This window comes from Planococcus citri, chromosome 1 (genome assembly GCF_950023065.1).
Source record: "Planococcus citri chromosome 1, ihPlaCitr1.1, whole genome shotgun sequence".
In the NCBI taxonomy this organism is placed as follows: Eukaryota; Metazoa; Arthropoda; class Insecta; order Hemiptera; family Pseudococcidae; genus Planococcus; species Planococcus citri.
Genome location: NC_088677.1, coordinates 42,669,764 through 42,690,710, shown reverse-complemented (window position 1 = coordinate 42,690,710; position 20,947 = coordinate 42,669,764). Strand labels below are relative to the sequence as shown.

Below are 20,947 nucleotides of genomic sequence, written 5' to 3'. Positions count from 1 at the left end.
ATACTGGAAGAACCACAAAACGAGTAATTTTTGCTACGTAGTAGGTTTGAATTTCGAGAAAACGAAATTAATAATAGGAACTATCAAAGAAGTATAAAAAGCGCACGTTAATTAACACGCTAAGAGTCCGTACCTATTCGTAAGAGAAAGACATGGAAAAGGAAAAAGGAATCTAACTTCAAAAAGCATTGCAGATTCATTTTCCGACTTCATTAAAAGCTTGAAAAAGAATTGGAAATTAATTTCTACGGCATATTTATATAGAGCATAAAAAATATGTACTTTAAAATATTTATCAATTTTTCTTCATGCTTATTAATTTGTATGGCAAAGAGAATTCTATGCTGTGTTTTGTACCTCTTTCTAGTAGGTACCCACCTAAAGAAAAATTTATGTATACAAAAGATTATTCTTTCTTTGTAATGAAATTATGAATTTTATTATTTGAACATTTCAGATCGGTATCAAGTTTTAGATTTTTTTTCTTACTCACCCTCAAATTTTTTAAACGAGAATAATGCCATTATTTCCATTTAATAATAGTGTAAAGTTAGTGGCGCTAAATGATCCCTTAATTTTTAAAAAAGAGAAGAATCTTGGAAGGCTTTAATTTCTCTAATTTTTTCAATTCCAAAATTGCTTATAAATTGCGTTTTATTTTCTCCGTCGCGATTTTTATTTTATGCTCAATTTTAATTAACTTGAGTATATTTTTTGAGGTAGATAGAAGGGACATAGTCAATCGTCGATCTAAAATATGCGTTAGTCTGTGTCATCTCTGATTGAGTCATCGTTTATCATGCCATATTTACGATTGAATATCCAATCATGGAAATTTCAATTCCATGAAAAAACATGAATTTGCAAGTGATAACATACAACCCACGATGATTGACAAATTTTGATGAAAGTTTTTTGATCAGTTTTATTAAAACCATCTGCTTGGATCCCAGTCATATTTTTTCGTAGGTATCTCAAACTGTTCCCTTTTTGGCGATTGCTGTACTGTACTGTTCAATTATGAATTCAAAAATTCTATCTTTTTTAAGAAAAAAAAGACAAATTTCATTTCCGGAGAACGAAGCATTTTTATTTTCATTTTTATATTTAGGTATTTTCATGGTTAGAATTGAACTAATTATCTTGAACATTTCAAACATTTTTTTTGTAATTTGTTCAAAATGATTGAAAGCTCCTTTTGGGAAAACTTATTAGTACATAATTTTTTCTATATTCTCATCTGGCACGATTTGATGCACTCTTGTATTTGGCGATGTTTCAATCATTAAACCAACCAAAACTTGTTAGTACCTTATATACCTACCTACCTAACTACAGGGTGCCCAGAAATATCGAGCACCCCTAAAAAAGTTTTCTACTAAAATACTTTGGTTGGTCACAGTGAATGATAATAATGATAGTACATGATTGGTTGTTGGACTGGAGACATAACATTCCACCAATCATATGCATCTATTTCATGTTGCCAACCTATATTTTTAATGAAAAACTTTCTTAGTGGTGCTCGATATTTCTGGACACCCAGTACCTACCTACCTACCTACCTACCTATTTACGTTTATAATTTGAGAAAATCTTGCCGTTCTGTTTTAAAATGTAAGGTAATGATGTAACATATGTACCTTTGAACCGAACTTTTGGGGATGTTTCATCTTATGTTTTTTCATTCTTTTTTGGATATTGTAGGGGATGCATTATTCTGAGAAGAAGCTATGTCATTACGCAAAATCACAAATATTGTGAAATTTTCAACAAAAAAAGACTTCCCAATTTTTTTATAATAATTGTTTTTACTGCCTCAATTTGAAACAAAAAGTTCGTTTTTGGATTTTTGACAAATTACTAAAAATTCAAAGATTTCAAAAAAAAAAAAAAAAAAAAAAAAAAAACTGTCGTCATAGTGAATTTTTATTTGTCAGTTTTTTTTTCAACGAAAGGAACCTGTGTGAGTAATATTATCAACTTCATTTCAACTCTGGAACTCGACAGTGGCCGCTTTTCAGTCATTCTGAAGCTTTCAGTGAATTTTCAATTTCCTTCAAGAATTCCAAATTACATGTGCAAGTCTCAAAAGTTTAGGTTGGTTGGTGCATTATTGAACATCTGTTTAACCGTGAATGTTGAGCCTTATTTGGACGATGAAAGGCTCTAGCCAGGATTCCAAAATTGTTTGCTAGTTTTTTGTTCTTCTCGCAGCTTTTGAAGATGAAAGCCTCCAACTTCTTGAAAAAGCTTTTACAGATGTCGTTCGCGTATTCTCGTTTAGAAAAATTACAAAAATTTGGGAGTGATAAGTTTGTCCTCGAATATAAAAAAATAGCTTGATAGGTAGTAGGTACCTACTTCAGTGTATTTCTTACATGACATGCCAAACCGTAAATGCTTTTTAGCTTATTTATGATTTTTATTGTTTCAGATACCATCCAAATGGCAGAGATACTGTCAGCTCATCAACAGCTGGTGTTAAATTTGAACCTCCTATTTTATATTTTGAAGACAAGTAAGTTGTAACATATATTGTTGTAGGTATAATAGAACTCGTATTTTCGATGAAATTACGATCAACGATTTTTTTTCATGAAAAATTCAAAATGCCAATTTTTTACAGGGTGGTTGGATATTCGTACAGGGAAACTGTATACCTAATAAATACTAGTCAAAATAAAACGCTTGAAATTCATAAAATTGCCGGAGGCAAATGCAGTCAGTTTCAAATCGCTACGTTTGGAAATGAAGTGAGTATACGATTAACAGTAGTTGGTAATTTTATTTTTAAATTTAACATACACATACTGCATAGTGCATACTATTAGGAGCCTATTTTAAATACTCGTGATCGATGACAATGATACGAGATGAAAAGAAATGTCGATTTGGAGATTGTCCTAGAATGCGCGTCTTTTTCCCTGTCGTCGTCGTTCTGCTGAAAATTCACTCGAGAGTCGGCCGACGACGAGCGACGTAACAATAGTATTCCCACCAGGTACCAAAATGTACATCCACTCTAAATATGTGAGCCTGTGAATGTCGTTTCAGCGTATCGTGATAGCCTGTTATAAATAGGGTTAATACCTACGTGCATTAGTCGCTAAATTAATTATTTACGATGGCAACACTGTCGCTGAAAGGTAACTGTTTGAGGGAGTAAAGAGACCATATACCTACTGTTTATATCCCTTACACTATCAACTTTTAGCTACCTTTGCTAACTCAAATTTTATCTACTTCTACATAAAATGAACTTCTCAACTGTGCCAAGTTCTAATTATTAAGTCAATAAATTTCCATCTACACAATACCTATTACTTACCTCGTCGAAGATTCGATGTTGAGTGATCTGAAATGTGAAGTTTGGAAGTACCTACCTACGGGCAGATAATATCATTTGTGTTTACTTTTTATTTCGACTACTTACCTCATCATACTCGTATTATGGTCGATTTTACAGCAATTTTCTGTCGGACTTCATCTTTTGAAAACAATTTTACTCGATCTTTCCCATCAACTAAATTTCCTCAAGAAAAGAAATTTCCTAATCTTCTGTGGTTTTTTTGTTATTAATTTAACCTGTACATATTCCACAAATTCACATAGAGTCGTTTCTCTTAAAATTCTTTGTTTATTCGATTTTAAATTACATACAATGTTGCGATACGAGAGTATTAGATAGGTGAGGTACACCTACGACCAACTTCGAAAACGAATTATTCTCGGCGTAACTCGATCAGGTATTCTTTTTTCTTGAAATTTCAATAATGTTTTTAATCTCGGAAATTCTTCAGTATTTCGCTATTCCTTTCCAATTCGTAGTATACATAGCTATGTGCAAGTATTTACTTTCGAATTATGCTTTTCAACATTTTTTTCCCTTCTCTTCATATTCCATCAAGTTGCACCATAAATCTACAAAAAAGTACGCTTTTAAAAATTTCCGACATATTTTATCTGTAAAATTGACATTTCAATGCGAATAACCAAGCGGAAGAAAAAATTTCTATAATAACACGGTTATGAATTGTTGCTAGTTTTTTTATTCGGGGGTTCTTTACGTTGGAATTTTATTACTTGCTTGTAGGTATCTACCTGCCTACCTTCCTCGTGGCTTGCTTTATTCGTATTTATATTAAAAACGAAATTATTCGGTAGGTAGGTAGGTAGGTAGGTAGGTAGGTAACTTAGTATAATATGGTTTTGCTAGAAATTTACCTCGCGGAAAAAATTATTGTCATGGTGTACGCCTTGAAATGGAACATGATCGTGTAGTGAAATTTTCAAAATGAATGGAAATTTAAATTTCTATTAGGGTCTGCTTAAGTACAATTTATTTCGCGCCAATCGTTAATGATTCTATAAACACAAAATACTTCGTTTAAACGTGGATTTCAAGAGCTAAGGAAAACAGCAAATTTATGAGAGATGAACGAAAGAAATGTTAGGGTAGTCGGTTTTTTTTACATTTATTTTTTGACACTTTGTAGTCATACGCGTATGCAAATTTTTTTTCTGTCAACAGATTGTTCCTCCCGGAGGAAATACGTCGTTTGACATTATTTTTGTAGGAAAAGATTTAATTCCTGTATCAACGCAGTATCACGTTTTTACATCCAGAGGAATTATAAAATACGATGTAAGTACTCATTTGACATATTTAGGTACCTTCTTAATTTTACCGCGTAGCATTTCATTTTTTAGTTTTTATATTTCCCGCGATTGTCGGGTGATCGTTAGTTTACGCCTATGAGTAATACATATTTCGCTGTCATATGGGCATTTTTTTTGTATTTTTCTTATTTTTCCGTTGATTATTAACTGCTGAAAAAACATCTGGCTTACGGTCTTTATGTTAGAACAAACGTGAAACGTTGAAGATACCTTGATATAGATAGCTGAACGTCTAGAAGTAGTTACCTACATATTTAATTATTTTCAAAGTTAGATATGTCAAGAGTAATGTGGCGGAGCGATATTTTTGATACCTAGTTGATTTTTTTCCCAAAAAATTTCAACTTTCTTTCTCGGTTTCTTCTATTATCCATATTTTACTTTCAGATTATCGGTAGGGCTCTATGTTCTTCCTCCTTCCCTTCAAAATTTTTAGAGCATTCAGTCTCACCACACTCTTGTTCGTCTCAACAATCAAGACCTATGAGATCGAAGTAGGTACTTGCATAGATACTTGCGAACGATTTCTTGAAGCTGGGTAGAGTTTGACTTGCAAAAAATGGATTTAAAACAAATAAAAAATTGATAAATTTTTTGTTTTTGAATTTGATCGATGACAATAAATATCATGGATAAAAAAAAACTTGATGAAATATAAGCAAGGTTTGCATGAATAAGAACAAATTTTTCTCATAGTTACACCTAAGTAGTTTTTAAGACGAATCTTCAAATTTTTCCGCACTAAGACTTGTTCTAAAGTACAGACCGTAGGCCTTCCATTGATTTGATTTTTACATTTTATCGTTACCCACTTTTATTTGATATTCGTTTTGCTTTTGAATTTCACTTGTAAAAATAAAAGCGCTCAAATTCAATTTGGACTTTACCCGTGTAGTCAGAACTAAGGGTACCATACCTGTATTTGACGTTCTTCAATGTACCTACTGGCTTTTACAAAATTGCCAACTCAACAGGTAGGTATAGACATGGTACATATAGACGGATATGCGGTACTGGTGGAAATAGAGCTATCGTAGGCCTATGCTGCTGTTGAAAATGGTTGGATTTTATAGGCATAAAGGAATATAGAATGCAAATCTTGGTATTTGCTGTTTCGCGAATCTGCGACTCTGCGTCGTATATACAATTTAAAGTGTATAAATCTTATTTTACGAAATTAATGTATATACAATTTCATTTCATGCGAGTATATATTTTTGCGTTTCCATATGAAACTAGTTGATTTATACTTATTATTTTCCCGCGTGTATTTACCTATTTGTACGGTAACAGTCTGTTTACATACAAGTGCGCTTGAAATGGTCGTTTGGTGATCGTTAATGAGAAAAAATTTTTCCCTTCTCGGATGTTGATAAATTTAACATTTTAATACAGTTTTTACGTGTGGTGTTGTGCTTAGGATACAGTTTTTTTAGTATTTCGACTTGTAGAGTAAAATTACGGACGAGCCTAAAATACCTACGCTATACGCGGGTAAAATACATTTTCGCGAACGATGAATATTGTAGTTGAGATTTTCAAGTTATCCATCGGCGTATTCTTTTTCATTTTATGGGTAGGTGATTTTAAAATTTGGCGTATGCTTCGAAATCATATATTTTGTATCACGTATTATATTTCATAATAGCCTGTCGAAACGAAAAAATTATCGCTTAATCTAACAAGCATGTTGAAAAGTGCATGTACGATGCAATAACAGTTTGGCTTGATCGTATCCATTATACTTTTATCTACAATGATTTTAATTTTTTTCACTGACGAACTTGTATTTGATGATACATGTACTTCACGTTTATATGCTCAACTTTTTCGTAACAAATGCCAGTCGAAAATAAGGGTGTGAAATGAATGATATTTCTCAATGAAAGTTGCAATTCTACAAATTGAACGAACTTTGCAATTCAAAAATTCGTGATATTTTTACTCTTAATTTTTTTTCCTGTTTTGGACGTGCCCCTTGTGTTGTTTAGTTTTAATTAGATGCTTAGGTATAATCAAAATCAATGTCAGTTAGGTACCTGACCTATACTAAATCCATGAAAAGTAAAGGATGTTTCAATTCCGAATTCTTCTGCTTAAAAGGTCGATTTGTGCAATTTGAAGGTACGTTTTTTTTCCTTCTTGATTTATAAAGAGTCCAGGCCAATATGTAGATTGTAGGTTTAAAATTCAAAATTTCTATACCTACTTATAGTAAATCAGATGATTGGCAATGATATAGTTATTGTCACCTTGTTTGGAAAGCACAATACCTTTTTAAAGCATGCAAAAGAGATGTAGTAATTGGCAAAAATGATCAAAAAGTATGATTTTATTGCGTTCCAAAATATTTCCCCAGTTTTAGGAATGACATCTTTAAATATTTTTTGGCATAATTAATGCGAAATATTTCCCAAGAAAAAATTTTCAGTCACTCAATATAGAGCTCTAAAAGTAGAATCTCAAATACTTTCATTTGATACTGGAACCATTTTTTCCGAAACAGGCTGTGTAGCGACAGGAGCAAAAAAACATGATTGTTTCGAAAATGTATACTTTTTGAGGGCTCAAATCTCTCCTTCAAGGGCAACTCCGAAGCTAAACATTTTTGAGGGGTAACTTTCAACTCGAAATGAAAGTCCCTACTGAATTTTATCAAAAGCTGCCTACTTTTTTTTATTGCGATTCGCCCTAATTACCCATACGGATATGTATAATGTATTGCAAAATCCTTAAAATTAATTTCTAGGTAGGTATAGGTATCTATGATTTAAATGGTACTTAGGCCTATAAAGAGTTTACATTATTATCATTATACGATATGTCAAAGTTTAAACTCGTAATCTTTTCCCAATTTGAATTGCCATTTTGGTGATGACTGTGATGAGCCTTTTTTTCAATTGATCTTTACGAGTGATGCCAGGATTAAGCTCAAATTTTAAAAGCGAGTAGTATTTTCCTTCACAAAACTGTGAAGCAACGGTGTAAAAAAGTTCCGGCTGCTAGGTATTGAATTTAAAAATTTTGAAAAGGAGAAGTGCCCGTAATATTTTGTATAGTAAATTTGGCTCAGCGTGAAGTAAGAAATTGTTCGTCCGAAAAAATCTTTTATGTAAGCGGGAGACTAAGGAAAGACCGGTGCCTAGGTAGTATTTGGTTCTTGAAGTTCAAATTTTGAAAAAAATTGAAAATTTTTTACAGTAAATACCTATTGGTACATATGTCTGTTACGTTAACTCGAATTTTGGTAGAGATTTTTTAATCGAATAAATTTGACGTTAGGTAGTAGAAACTAGAAAGATGATATCGTTTTATGGTCTAATATCCTACCTATAGGAACATACACTTAATTTACCTAGACTTACCTTACCTATGTGTATCTAGGTAGTAGGTATTTTTATATCGTGTGAGGTGACTACTTGTGTTATAATCTCTCTAGATCATTAGGTTTAACGACAAAAGTAAAGTGTTAATAACAATAAAAATTGTAATGGTATCTCTAAACTTTTCGCCACTTCTTCTATTTTACTCGATATTACGCACGAATTTAGCGACATACATATGTTATCGTGGTGTTGCTTATTATAGCTTGCGTATATTTTTTTTTTCAAACTAATGCCTTAGATTTCAAAAATTATACACTCGAGTAAAATCTTGATAATGATATTTTTTTAGTCGAGATTGTGTAATCAAAGTACACCCGAGTAGATACTTAGATGAAAAAATGAAATATTTTGAATAATTTCAGGTTTTTTCCACATGTGTGGAAAATCCATTCAGGATAATTCCTATGGCATCGGTTGTCTTGCCATTAAATTCTTCATATAGTCATAGCGTTACATTGAGAAATCCGTTCCCAGAACCACTCTTGGTAATTTCAATTTTTCGGTTTCGTCTGAATCTTTTACGATTTTTTAAAAAAACATTAATGATTTTAACGACTTGTTTTTCAGATTACCGAAGCTTTGCTACACGGAGGTAATCACGCATCACATACGTTACCGTCAAATATAGATTTAGAAAATGCAGTCGAGTCGTGGACTTTGCAGCCATACGAAACGAAAGAAATTTTGAGGATACATTTTTCGACTACTGAAGCGTGGAATTTAACGACACTTCAGAGGTACCTACCTGTTCAGTTTAATTGAGCTGTTACCTATACCTCCTACTATGTGAAAACTTGACAATTGTATAATATTTTTATACCTGAATTGCAGTATCAAGTTAGCTAGCGGAACTACTCTATTAATACCTGTTGACATCGAGGTAGTACCTAGAACTGGGTTGTACGTTCCTAATTTGAAAATCGATTTCGATAGCGGCGGCCATCTGGATCCTCCAGCAGTTCGACCTTTACATTTATGTAGCAGTTCGAAGAAAACTGTGAATATAGAAGTACGTTCACATAATCACTTGAGATATTTTTTGATTTTTTTTTTCTGATCAGTTATCAACCTAAAAGAGAAATAAAGAAGGGGAAAATTGAAAAAATGAATTCATTATTTTTGGTGAAATTCTGATAACAAAAAGTTTTTAAAAAGGATATCTGGAGGGAATCTCAGAATAGATTTGTAAAAAATCAAAAATTTGTTAAATACCAAACATCGTAATTTTTTCTTTTTTCAGTGATGAGTTGAAATTGGCCTGTGGATTTTTTTTAATGAATAGGAACCTACTTTAGATGTGTTCTTGTGTTATAAAACAGCGGTTTTAAAGGGATGTTTTTAACATTCGTGACGCATCATTTTTTTTTTTTTTACAGAATGTATCATGCGAGTCAAATATTGACGGATGTGAGGTAGAAGATTTTATTCCAACTACGTTACCTCCTTCGTCCTGCGCTGCTGATCCGGTAGCCAAAGTAAAATTTGTTTGTAAGTTGACGCGTAAAATAATCCTGAAACGAAGTTTTACTTTCAGTTAGAGCAGAATAACACTAATAAGTATGGTTTTGATTTTTCAGGGAATGCAAAACTTCCAGGCGAATTAATTACTGGCGGATTACTCGTACAAAATGATTTACATCCGAATTTTCGAGTGAATTATACTGCTAGAGTATATCATGGTGGGCTGACGTATAATACGTCTTCAACTTTATATCTAACCAATAGTCCGTCTTATAGCGCTACTTCTAGACCATTCGCGTTTACCAACGAATATCGTGAATTGGTCTCAGTCATGAATGTATACTTATCTTTCGAAGCTGCTGAATATTTTCAGGTATAGTGCGGCGCGGCGTTTGTTTTGTTTACATTGCTTCATTATCGCTGTTTAGCAGTTTGAAATGTTATATGTACTGAATTACTTAGATACTTTGACTGGTGTGTTTTAGATTCGTGATTTCGAACCTTCGGTTTTGAAACCGCAAGAGCAAAGAGTTCTATTCAATTTACAAATGAGAAAAGGAGTGAGATTAGCGGATGTGAAACTTGACAGTTCTATTCTGCTAGAAACTAATATTTCTACCGTGAGATTACCTTTAAAGGTTTATGACGGAACGTTGACAAAAGTGAGTTTTGTGCCGACGTTTTTGAATTTAATTGAATTAGGTACGCAAAAACATTCGTTCGTGAGAATATTTTATCATTGGCATTTTTTTTATTTGCTTCCAGTTATCAAAAGTTTCTCCGTCATCGTTACATTTAGGTTTGGTTAGCGCTAGAACAACAGTTATGACTTATTTTGGTATCGCTAATACAAATCCAGAGACAATTTTCGTTAAATATTTCGGATGTAACGAATCATCTGTCAGAATTGAGCTTCTAGATATTAAACCTGGAAATGCTAGAACATTTCATTATAGATCTTTTGCTCGCAACGAGACTGGCGTTTTACACGCTGGTGGATTTGTAAGTTGAATTCGGATCATTTTATATTACTGTAAGTTATTATGACAAAACGTGATTTCTTTTGGCCAATTGTATGTAATTTCTTCTATTTTACTATTTATTCATCGTTGAAAAATAATTGAAAAGTTTTTGGTTGTTCTAAATACATAGTTGAGGAAGGTTAGCCTATTTTCGACTTCACGTAGGAGAAAGGGGAGGAATAAACCCAAAATTCAATTTTTCTATTGCATTTCAAAATGAAAAAAAAAGAAGGATTATTGTTGATGATTAAATAATCGTAGCTTTTTTTACATCTTTGTACATATATATATTTTTTTCGTAGAATGTTCATCCACATCACTACGCTTCGTTCAAATTATCTGTAAATACGAGCGATACTGAAGGAGAAGTACATGCTGATGTATGGATTCAGTCGGAATTTCAAAAAATTGTGTTCCCATTTTATATGAACGTAGCCAAAGGTTATCTTCGTGTTTCACCCGATCCGTTTGAATTTGAAGATTGCTTTCCAGTGAGTAATTTTGTGTTTTGTCTTTTCTTTCTCAGATGTATCAGACTAATAAATATATATATATATATTTTTTTTAACACAGGGAGCTTTTTGCGTTCAGCAACTCACCATTGAGTCGCATTTCATGCGAAGCATGTCAATTTTAAATATTTCTACTATTCCACATACTCCTTACGATAAACTGCTATTTTATCCAAACGTACCTTCTATGATCGCTGGACATGCTACTAGTATCATTGGTAATATATTATGGGAGCCGACTATTGATTCGTCGCAGACTTGGCCATTGGGATATTTAGGGTTACCAAATAATAATACTGGTAATTTTTTTTTCTCATTTTTTTATTATTATTTTTATTGTAATATCTTGATGAGTAACGTTGAATTGAATGTTTTCAGGGAGAGATCGATGGTTAGGCACGATAGAACGGCCTAATATAACTAGAGATTTCGATCTTACTTTGATAGAATCGCAATATTTAAGATACAGAGAACAATACAGTTCGCCCATAGAACTAATGTTCAGAATAGATACGACGGAAATCAAAAATTTTCTATTCAAAGGTCGAATACAGCTGCAATGGCCGCAGATAGTTACTACTAGAGTGATAGATTTTCCACTCGTACAAATTGGTACTACAATTTATGAAAATGTTAGTATTTTTAATCCAATGCACAGTCATTATTTGACTGTTCAAGCCATAATGGCGCAGTATTATCAGCAAGAGGTGCCTTCGGTTGTTGGAACAATGATGTCTGAGTAAGTATTTACAATATGGATAGTTTTAAGACGACAAAGTTTAATTATGTTAATAACGTGTTTGCGTATTTAAAAAGGTTCGAAGAACCTGGCGGAATTGAAGCCAAATCGAACGAATTCTTTTTGGATATGACTGTTAAAAGCCCTTATCGTTATGTTGCGTTGACTGGCTCTAAAAAGAGATACATTACGCATCGGTCTAGCGTCGTGTTTGTTCTTCCACCTCAGGCTAATGCCACAATACGTGTAGGATTTACGCCAACAAATCCACTTCTAACTACTAGTAGATTATATTTAAGGTAATTTTTCAACACTATGCAGTTATTTCATAGTACAGATATTGCTTACATGGGAGGTACAGTAGCGTACCTATCTGTACCTTTTGATTCGCTTCGTATGTAATTTATAATCTAAATATTCGACGAGTGAATATTTTTCCGTGTAAATAAACCTTGAATTTGAACTACCTACCTATTTATCATCAGTTTCAGGGTCACTAATGCCGAATAATGTTCGTTTCAATGTTGAATGTTTGTTTGTTTTAGGAACGATTTCACGATTTTGGACTCGGTTGTCTTGAATGGAGCAGGAGCGTATCCACAATTAACGTTGGAAGGTTTGGATAACACAGTGATCCATTTAATCAAGTTCTCTATTCCAAACGAAATTTTGAAAATGTGTGAAGGTTTGTGTGCCTGTTTGTAATTTTCGGAGATTTAACGTTAGAAATACTGAAATTATGATTATTGTGTCATACAGAATCGAGCACTAGAGTCTTAAACATTACAACCAAGAGGATATATAGATTGAGGAATACCGGCCAAGTTAGCGTTCATATTTTTGGTTTTACAATTAACGGATTGCCTTGTCAAGGATACGGTTTCAAGATAACTAATTGTCATCATACTCCGTTCGTTTTGAAACCTGGCACCACGAAACGAGTGCGTAATGCGTATTTTGCATGAATAATTTTACGTTGAATTGAACGTTTTACCAATTTATTCATTTATTTCGCAGATTGAGATATCATTTACTCCTGATTTTACATCTGCGCGGGTAGAAAGCACGTTACAAGTCGAAAGCGATATAAAAATGGGTTCTATGTTGAGCTATACGTTATACGCAGCCCTGGACTCGGATTGGCTGCGAAAATGCAAACCTCATTTGCAAAGACCTCATTGGGAGCCGACGGTGTACTACGTGATGATAGCATTGTTCTTCTTTTTAATAATAGGCGTCGCTATAATGGCCGTATACGAAGTATCTGCTCATACGAGTCGACTTATCAACGGGTTTGGAGAAATTGAGGAAAAAGTTGAAGCAATCTACGATCTCAAGTACGTAATGTGTGTTTTCTCTCATTGTATCTGAGAGTTTTTGAGCGTAGGTTTTAATTTTGGGTTACTCGCCTTTTTTTCTTCTTTTTTTTTGGCAGATTCATCGAATCATTCATCTGTCGATCCAGTCACGCTCATTCTCATTCTCATCATGGTCATCATCGATCTATGGCAACAGTTACGCATATGAAAGCCGATATTATTAGACATTCAAAAGAAAACCGAGAAATTGATACTTCGATCTTGTTCGAAGAAAATAATTTGGCCGTTGATTCGAAAATTGCCAACGGTTCGGATTTCGTATCTTCGAATAGTGAAAACACAAAACGCACAAATGATACGAATCTTCCCGATTGCGATGAATTAATATCAGAGCTGATTCGTACGCCTTCTGTCGCACAACCTTCATCCTCCGTGAGTCCGATCATAAAATCTACCGTTTGTTCGGAAATACTTTCTAGTCAACCTATCATTAACGTGAAGAATATCAGTATTATGAGCAATCTAACCGCCGACTATCGTAGAAATAGAGGTGTTCTTGATCTCAACAACATTAAAATTAACGATCCTAATGATACTCACCAAATAACCTCTTTCAGAAGTGATTCATTGGTAAGTTATTCACATCCCATGATTGACGATAAGAAACGAACGGAATTAATCCTAAATTCACATAAATGCTGCATATTTTCAGAGCGAAATGGGTATTTTAATCGATGAAAACGAATACAAAGCGAGAAAAGGTAGAAAATGCGATTTAGATGAAGCTTGTTTCAAATCTAAAAAACACGCTAAAAAAGAAGAAAAACTCAATGGTGTCAAGTTCCTAAAAAATGGTTGGACCAAGTAAGTGTTTGTTTTAAAATTAAGTATGTACTTAACGCAGTCGTAACTGTAGGACATATCCGGTATCTATAAATGATTGGTGGGAGGGTGAATATTTTGAGTCGTTGTCAATTTGTTAATTCCCTATCCGATGGTCAACTCTTGACGCTGAATGGTTTTTGCATTTCGCGGCAACAATGTATCCAATTCTAAAAATTCAGCAATTTTCTTTCGCATGATTTTTTTGTGAATCTGTTGGACAAAGAGGTGGGAGGGGGTTACATCAAATAAATAATTCAATTTTCAACTTATAATTTGTATGTAAGATTGTGAGTGCACTAAAAATATTTTTAGATTGTGTGAATTTTTTTACACAGTCTTTATTTTCCCATTTTGGTTCGATCGACTTCAAAATATTTCATTCAAGAGGAAAAAGGCTGATTTTCAAGAATATAATTCAATTTTGTTGTTAAGAAGAGAGGATTAATTTTTGATCGTCTTCTATGTATTTAAGAATCCGTAAAATAGTTCAATTTGATTAATTTATAAAAATGTTCGCAGGTGTATAAAATGTGGTGCTTTTAGAAAAGATTTAAAAGCAATTGACGAGAAGAAATGCAACTGTCCTGAAAAATACATCGTTTATACGAACGATAAAGAAGTAGCACAAAATCTTTTAACTGCTGGTTCATCTAGTCATAATAATTATTCTAAATATAATAAGGAATTACCTCGCAAATTGGATTTGAATAAATGCAACAAAAAATCCAACTCGTCTGCTGGTGAAGTCGCTTCCGAAACATCTTCGACGACTACGGAAACGCCCGCGATAATTGACGAAAAAGTAAATCCTCACTCGTGTACCTTGAATGATTTTTTTCATCTAATGTCGCTAAAATTAATATTTTTTAATTCGCAGGAAATTGATCACGCTCCTAAAACACCCAAACAAAAAAAGAAGAAACCTGCAGAACTGAATCAGAAACAAATGGAGAGCTCAACAAAAGGAAGCTCAAAGGAGAACTGTCTTTCAAAAACAAAGCAAACTGTAGAGGTGAAAAAATGCAACAAAGATGAAAAAAATAATACCCAGTTTGTGAGCAAACAAGATCCGGCGAAGAATCCAGAAACCCAAACGGAAGCCTTGAAACCAATAACGAATCTTCCAAAAAGCAAAGAACCATTTGAAACGCTTTCCAGTCTGTGTAGTGAAAATAACAATTTGAAAACTAAGCGCAAATCTAACGTTAAAAAACGCACAAAAGAAGATAAATTTATGAATTTAGCTAAAGGTAAGTTCTATGATGATGATCTACATATATTCTGATTGTCTACGTTATTGCACTTTATTGTTGAAACGAATTGGCCTATATCTGCAAAATTTGTCGATGTGATGAAATTTTAGGCGAAAATTTCATTTCCAAGAATGTATTATCTGATTCAACAGAAAACAAAAGAATCGATTACATGTTACTTACGTATAAAACGCAAAACCAGAACCGCGAACATTTCGAGGGAAAAAATTATTATGATGCATCGAAGCTTCTTTGGTTACAAAAATGATTACTGATACCTACCTGTGGGAGTTATATATGTATTTCTACATAGTATCATGGGCATATTACTTACGTCTTTTCTCACCCCTTTTCCGTCGTACTAATAGATAAGTACCTAACTAAATACTTACTTTTTTAGACCTTTCGTCGCTCAACGTTTACCTTTTTTTTTTAGGCTATTATACGTGGTCGTTGTTACGTGTGTCTCTGAGAGGGAAAAATTTAAGATTGTGTGATAGTAAAATACCATTTTATTAGCACAGCACGATTGAGTGTTTTCTTTCAGTTAATTAGTTCGTCTACTCATTTTGATATTTTTGTCCATTTTTCAGTAACGTTTAGGATTATTTTTGCATAACATAGGGTTCCGTTTACTCATATGTTGAATCGTAGTACGGCTAGATGTATTTTGAATGCGAAATTGAATTTTAATTCCTAGATTTGATGTTTTTTACGTAGAATTATCGATCGTATTCAACACGCCGGACACGTTAGATCGGAAATTCACTGCCAACAGAAACAACGTTAAAAATACTACTTACGGTGGTAAAAAGAAAGTTGAGAAGAAAAATCAAGAATCTGTTATAAAATCCGATAATTCAAGACGTAAACCTGTTATGTGTAATGATAATTTGAAAACTGTTCGTGAAGAATCGAATAGAAACGTAGAGCAAGAACCTAATTACAATGTAGTGATCAGCGAAACAAATCATAATTCGATCAGTTCGTTGAATAATGCATTATTATATTCTCGGGTAGTTGCACCACCTACTAGATCATCTTCGTCGTCATCTACGTCAGAAAGTACTGCGTCATTTGAATCACCAGGATTGATATCAACAAGTATGGTGTTTTAGTTTTGTATTGTCTGTATTCGTATGTGGGAAATCTTTAATGAATGGACTTTTTTTTTTTTTTTAGAAATTGTTGATAACCGTCCGAGTAACAGCGTGTTTTGGGAGTCTTGGAAGAATGATATGTTATGTCAGAATGGTGTCATGCCTTCCAATAGTCATATTTTTGATTTGCCAGCTATAAACAATTGTGAAGTGAGTATCGAATTTATGCGTGTTGTTTTACATTCAAAATAAGGACAACTTCTTTGCAGTGTAGAGAAATGTAGATAAATAACGACAAATTCGAGCAGTTTTTTTTCTTTCTTTTTAATGACGAATTCAATTGTGATTATTCCAGGAGAGAAACGATACGAGAAGTAAACCGATGTTTTCTAATTATGAAATTCCCGAATTCGTTGTGCTCGGAGATGACGAAAGAAATCTAGCGAGTGAATCGTATTTCTGCAAACCGAGTTATTCAAGTGAGATGAAATATAATTATTTATTATCTACAAGGATCAAAACTCAAATAAAAATTGAAAATTATATTTGAAAATTTGATCACAGGTAAACCTGAAAACAACACGAATAATTTCCGTTTTCCGGAGGAATATGACATAAATTCAGACGAAGCCGAAGACACAGAGTACTACAATTTCGCCAAAGGAAATTTATCCGATGATGATAATTTGATATTAAGACGTCCTCAACCACACAGCATGAAACCTGTCAGTAACGATATATGGGGCCCTCCGACATCTGTTTATTCCTGGACACCTTCCGACTTATCAGGTTCTCCTACAAATTCGACTTCTGACGCAGCATCAGCGTTATCACTCAGTAGGCTTCTAAGATTTGAAGAAAAGAAGGTTCGTGTGAGAGGCTTACTTGTATTTTGTACTTTTTCCAGTATAGTTACTTTTATTGCACTTTTTTTTACATTTTTTATTTTTTTGCTCAGGAAAAAGTGAAAGAAGACATCGAACAATACAGATCTCTTAGCTCTTTGTGGTCAAGTGACACGAAATCATTATGGAGTCATCCGAAACAAGAATAAATTTTTTGATTATTTTTTTATTTTGTTTGTTTGTTTTTTTTTTGTTTTCCTTCTTTTCATTGTTTTTTTGTAGTTAGCGAACGAAGTTTTTAGTAGATTTCGAAAAATCTCATAAGCGTGAAATGATTGATTGTAATGGAGAATAAATCGTTTTTTCATTTTTCCTTTCAATTTTTGTGTATTCTAGTTTCTACCTTTTTCATTATAAGTTTATAAAATTTGAAGAAAAGAAACCGAATTGAAGAGATGACCGAAGCTGTCTAAACTGGAGTTCGAAGCTTCAGGGTTTTGGCTGGAGTTGGAAACGTTGGAAAAAATTACATGTTCAATAATTGGGTTCGCAAAAGATTTGAGAACAGTGATAAAGTAATGATTCTTCGCCATATTTTTGAGAATGTATAATTCTCACCCCATTACATGCACCTTTGCCTGTGCGCATTTATTTGTAGTTCTTGTTTCTTTGAAACTAACATCGAAAGGTAGAATAAATTGGTACCTCTACCTATTGTCCGTTGACGAATGAATGTACGCGCTGTAACGTGCTCGAATATTGGACTATTTCGTCAAATGAAGGCGAACATTAGAACGATTTCATGCGAGCGATGTGAAAATGTTCGTAATGTTATGTACATATGCACGAGCTTGATTTTTAAGCCAGGAAACTTTGATTTCAAATTATAAAATTTGGCGAGTGTTTGATTAACAAAGAAATCCACCCTCCAAAAAAAAGCAAATGCAAAACAATTTATAGACGGTTGTTTTGAATTAAGGAATTATCTACGTAAGAGAAATTTAAACTGAAACTCAGTACCACCTACCTAAATTATACTATTCTAGTTCTCGAATCCTCGAAAAAAGTTTATCAAAACAATTTCAATGATAATAAAAACAAATTTTTCAATTACACCGTTAAAAAAAATCCTAAAAAGGAAAAAAAATTCAAAAAAGCCACAAAAAATAATACATTATATAGAATTTTTGCATGAATATTTTTCATTATGTTTCAAGTGTGGTGTTGAAATACATAATTCTCCGTTAGGTTAGATTAGAAAAAGTTCAATTTTTTGTTTTCCGCGGAATTTTTCATATTTTTTTATATTTTTCAAATTTTACGTTTCAGAGCTCTCCGTTTGGTTAGGTTTGGTGGGTAAAAAAACTACCTAGGGTATATAGAGGTTTTTATTTTCTATAAATTTTTCTTATTTTTTAGCCTTTAACAATTTTGATTTTTCTCTGTATTATAGGTAAGTACCTAGGTTTAGGGATGATAAATTTCCAGAAATTCATAGTGATGCTTATTAGAGACCAAGGGGCGAAATGCGAAATATTATCTATGTACTTATTCAAAATGTAACGTAATGCATATCTATACTTGACAACAAAAATTACAGTTGAATCACAGCTCCTGCAATTTCCTTCCTACTTAACATATCAAATTATTTCATATACATAATAAATAACCTATTTGGTAGGTAAGTATCAAAACAATATACATACTTACTTTGATACGGTACCTATACCAACATTTATAAACATGTAGAAACTTTTCTCATCTGTCCAACTATACATAACACTGGTCTGACTAAGGATGAGAAAAATGTTTTAATAAATCAGAACACATAGTGAGGATTTTTTTAACCAACAGTTCAGGGAACTGAAGAAAGAGGAAATGTACAAGTTGCGAATGTAAGCGCTCCCTAGAGGCACATTGCGCAGCCCACATAACAATAACTGTTATGATAATGGATCCACTTTGTTACTGACAAACGAGCAGTCCGACGACGATGGTGAAAAAATTTTTCTCGTATTGGCTTTTTCATGAAGAAAAAAAGGAGAGAGAAACTGAAGCCTTTGCGTTTTCAAAGCTGTTGAAATACAATGTGATGTTGATGTACTCGTACTTACCTATCAAGCGGTTGGTGTTTGATTTTTTTGATGCTGTTATGCTCAAGTATAGATATTTATCGTCGTTTTCGTCTTTAAGAATACTTCTTATGGAAGGTGGTCATAATTATTTAGGTATTTATATATGGTGTTTTACGATCATTAATTGTGGTTTTTAATTTTATTTGTCAAAAAAATGTAAAAGTTCAAAATGCGTCACTTGTATAATTGTCCACAAACGATACCTCGATCGTATTCGTCTACGAATATAAAGCCACAAATGAAGATTGTTGGCAGGTATAAGAATTAAACAGGCGAGTTTATATTTTACTGGAAATAGCCCACTTGGAGGTTAATTTTTCCAGATTTCCTCTCATACAAATATCTGGTTTAAGGAAATTCACCCCATTACCCAAGTTTTACCCACTCTCAAATGTGTATATACCCAGTAAAAATAATCATTTCCAATAGTGAAGAGACAGAGAGGCAGGAATCACAAAGGTTCCAACTCATCTACATATAAAAATTACACAGCATCAACAAAAATTCTAAGTGCATTTTACACATTTTTTTCATAGATAAAATTTACAATCGATCAGATGCGTTTTCAACTTTTAAAAAAAAATTGAAGAAAACGGTTCTGAAATTCCCCAATTTGATTTTTCTTATCCAACTAGGAAGAAAATCTTATGAACATATCCCTCAGGGATTTTGATTGAAGTTTGTCTACGTGGTACTTCGTGGATTACATACAATACCTACCACCAAAGTTTTAAAAGACAGTTTCGAGTCTGAAGCCTAGATACAGTAAAAAAAATAAAATAAATAAATAAATAAAGGGTGTCATTTATCGGCACGACGAGAAAAAGGGATTTTGCACGACAGATGTGAACGCCTGAAAACCTGGTATTGAACGACAGAAAAAGTTGTCATCCATTGCACGACAGAAAAATTGAAAGTGCACGCCGGCGTATGCCCGACGAGTTAAATAAAATACACAGACTGATTTGCTAAAGAAACGACAAAATTGAGATCAAAACGACAAATTATGAAATTAAAATTTTGATTTCACCGAAAATATATACAGGAAGCGTGAGTCTATCTACATGAATATTTTCGAAAATTTTTGCACCCCCCAGGGGGAGAGATACTTATTGACAAAAGAAAAATTAAAGCCGCCGTATCCCAAACCTAATTTGAGCACACAAAATTGTTTTCCTTCTAAAAATATGTTTAGATGAGCATGTATGTAGTATGTACTATTTTTGGAAATTTTCTCAATTTTATCTCCAAGAGGGGTCATCTTCAAAAACTTGAATTTTGCACGTGAACCTTAAAAAACTGTAGAAAATGCAACAATTCATTAAAAAGCTTATTTTGGGCACATGGGCATCTCCCCACCCAATTTTGGGTGTGACAAAAGTTGAGAATATGGATGTAAGGGGTTGGTCATTGACCAAAAATTTGACATTTTTCTACATCTAGTTGAAATCATTTGGTTGCAATTTTTTGTTGGGTTTCATCGATTTCAAAAATAAAATAAAATAGATAACAAATTCTTACAGTCTGGCAAAATCTATTTATTAATTTTTTTTCCAAATGAAATAGTGGTACCGCTCCCACGACTAACTAGTTAATTCAACTATACT

General features: G+C 33.1%; 1 protein-coding gene across 5 annotated transcripts in view; it reads left to right on the top strand.

Annotated features, from left to right (window-relative positions):
• Positions 1 to 17,585, top strand: part of Tmem131 (Transmembrane protein 131) — a 46,747-nt gene extending 29,162 nt beyond the window's left edge. For 3 of the 5 annotated variants that reach the window (XM_065345026.1, XM_065345027.1, XM_065345028.1), the window contains exons 5-30: positions 2,438 to 2,521; positions 2,630 to 2,756; positions 4,535 to 4,648; positions 8,432 to 8,554; positions 8,637 to 8,806; positions 8,901 to 9,078; positions 9,446 to 9,557; positions 9,647 to 9,903; positions 10,016 to 10,192; positions 10,296 to 10,532; positions 10,855 to 11,043; positions 11,126 to 11,363; positions 11,443 to 11,803; positions 11,881 to 12,102; positions 12,349 to 12,488; positions 12,563 to 12,744; positions 12,821 to 13,140; positions 13,239 to 13,752; positions 13,835 to 13,986; positions 14,527 to 14,809; positions 14,885 to 15,257; positions 15,981 to 16,364; positions 16,443 to 16,570; positions 16,716 to 16,839; positions 16,925 to 17,226; positions 17,319 to 17,585. In XM_065345026.1, coding sequence (XP_065201098.1) covers positions 2,438 to 2,521; positions 2,630 to 2,756; positions 4,535 to 4,648; positions 8,432 to 8,554; positions 8,637 to 8,806; positions 8,901 to 9,078; positions 9,446 to 9,557; positions 9,647 to 9,903; positions 10,016 to 10,192; positions 10,296 to 10,532; positions 10,855 to 11,043; positions 11,126 to 11,363; positions 11,443 to 11,803; positions 11,881 to 12,102; positions 12,349 to 12,488; positions 12,563 to 12,744; positions 12,821 to 13,140; positions 13,239 to 13,752; positions 13,835 to 13,986; positions 14,527 to 14,809; positions 14,885 to 15,257; positions 15,981 to 16,364; positions 16,443 to 16,570; positions 16,716 to 16,839; positions 16,925 to 17,226; positions 17,319 to 17,414 — 5,587 coding nt within the window. In that variant the 3' untranslated portion in view covers positions 17,415 to 17,585. Of the gene's footprint in view, positions 1 to 2,437; positions 2,522 to 2,629; positions 2,757 to 4,534; positions 4,649 to 6,075; positions 6,260 to 8,431; positions 8,555 to 8,636; positions 8,807 to 8,900; positions 9,079 to 9,445; positions 9,558 to 9,646; positions 9,904 to 10,015; positions 10,193 to 10,295; positions 10,533 to 10,854; positions 11,044 to 11,125; positions 11,364 to 11,442; positions 11,804 to 11,880; positions 12,103 to 12,348; positions 12,489 to 12,562; positions 12,745 to 12,820; positions 13,141 to 13,238; positions 13,753 to 13,834; positions 13,987 to 14,526; positions 14,810 to 14,884; positions 15,258 to 15,980; positions 16,365 to 16,442; positions 16,571 to 16,715; positions 16,840 to 16,924; positions 17,227 to 17,318 lie in introns of those variants that run through there. The other 2 variants (XM_065345029.1, XM_065345030.1) reach the window with 2 other exon arrangements.
• The last annotated feature ends 3,362 nt before the right edge of the window (positions 17,586 to 20,947 follow it).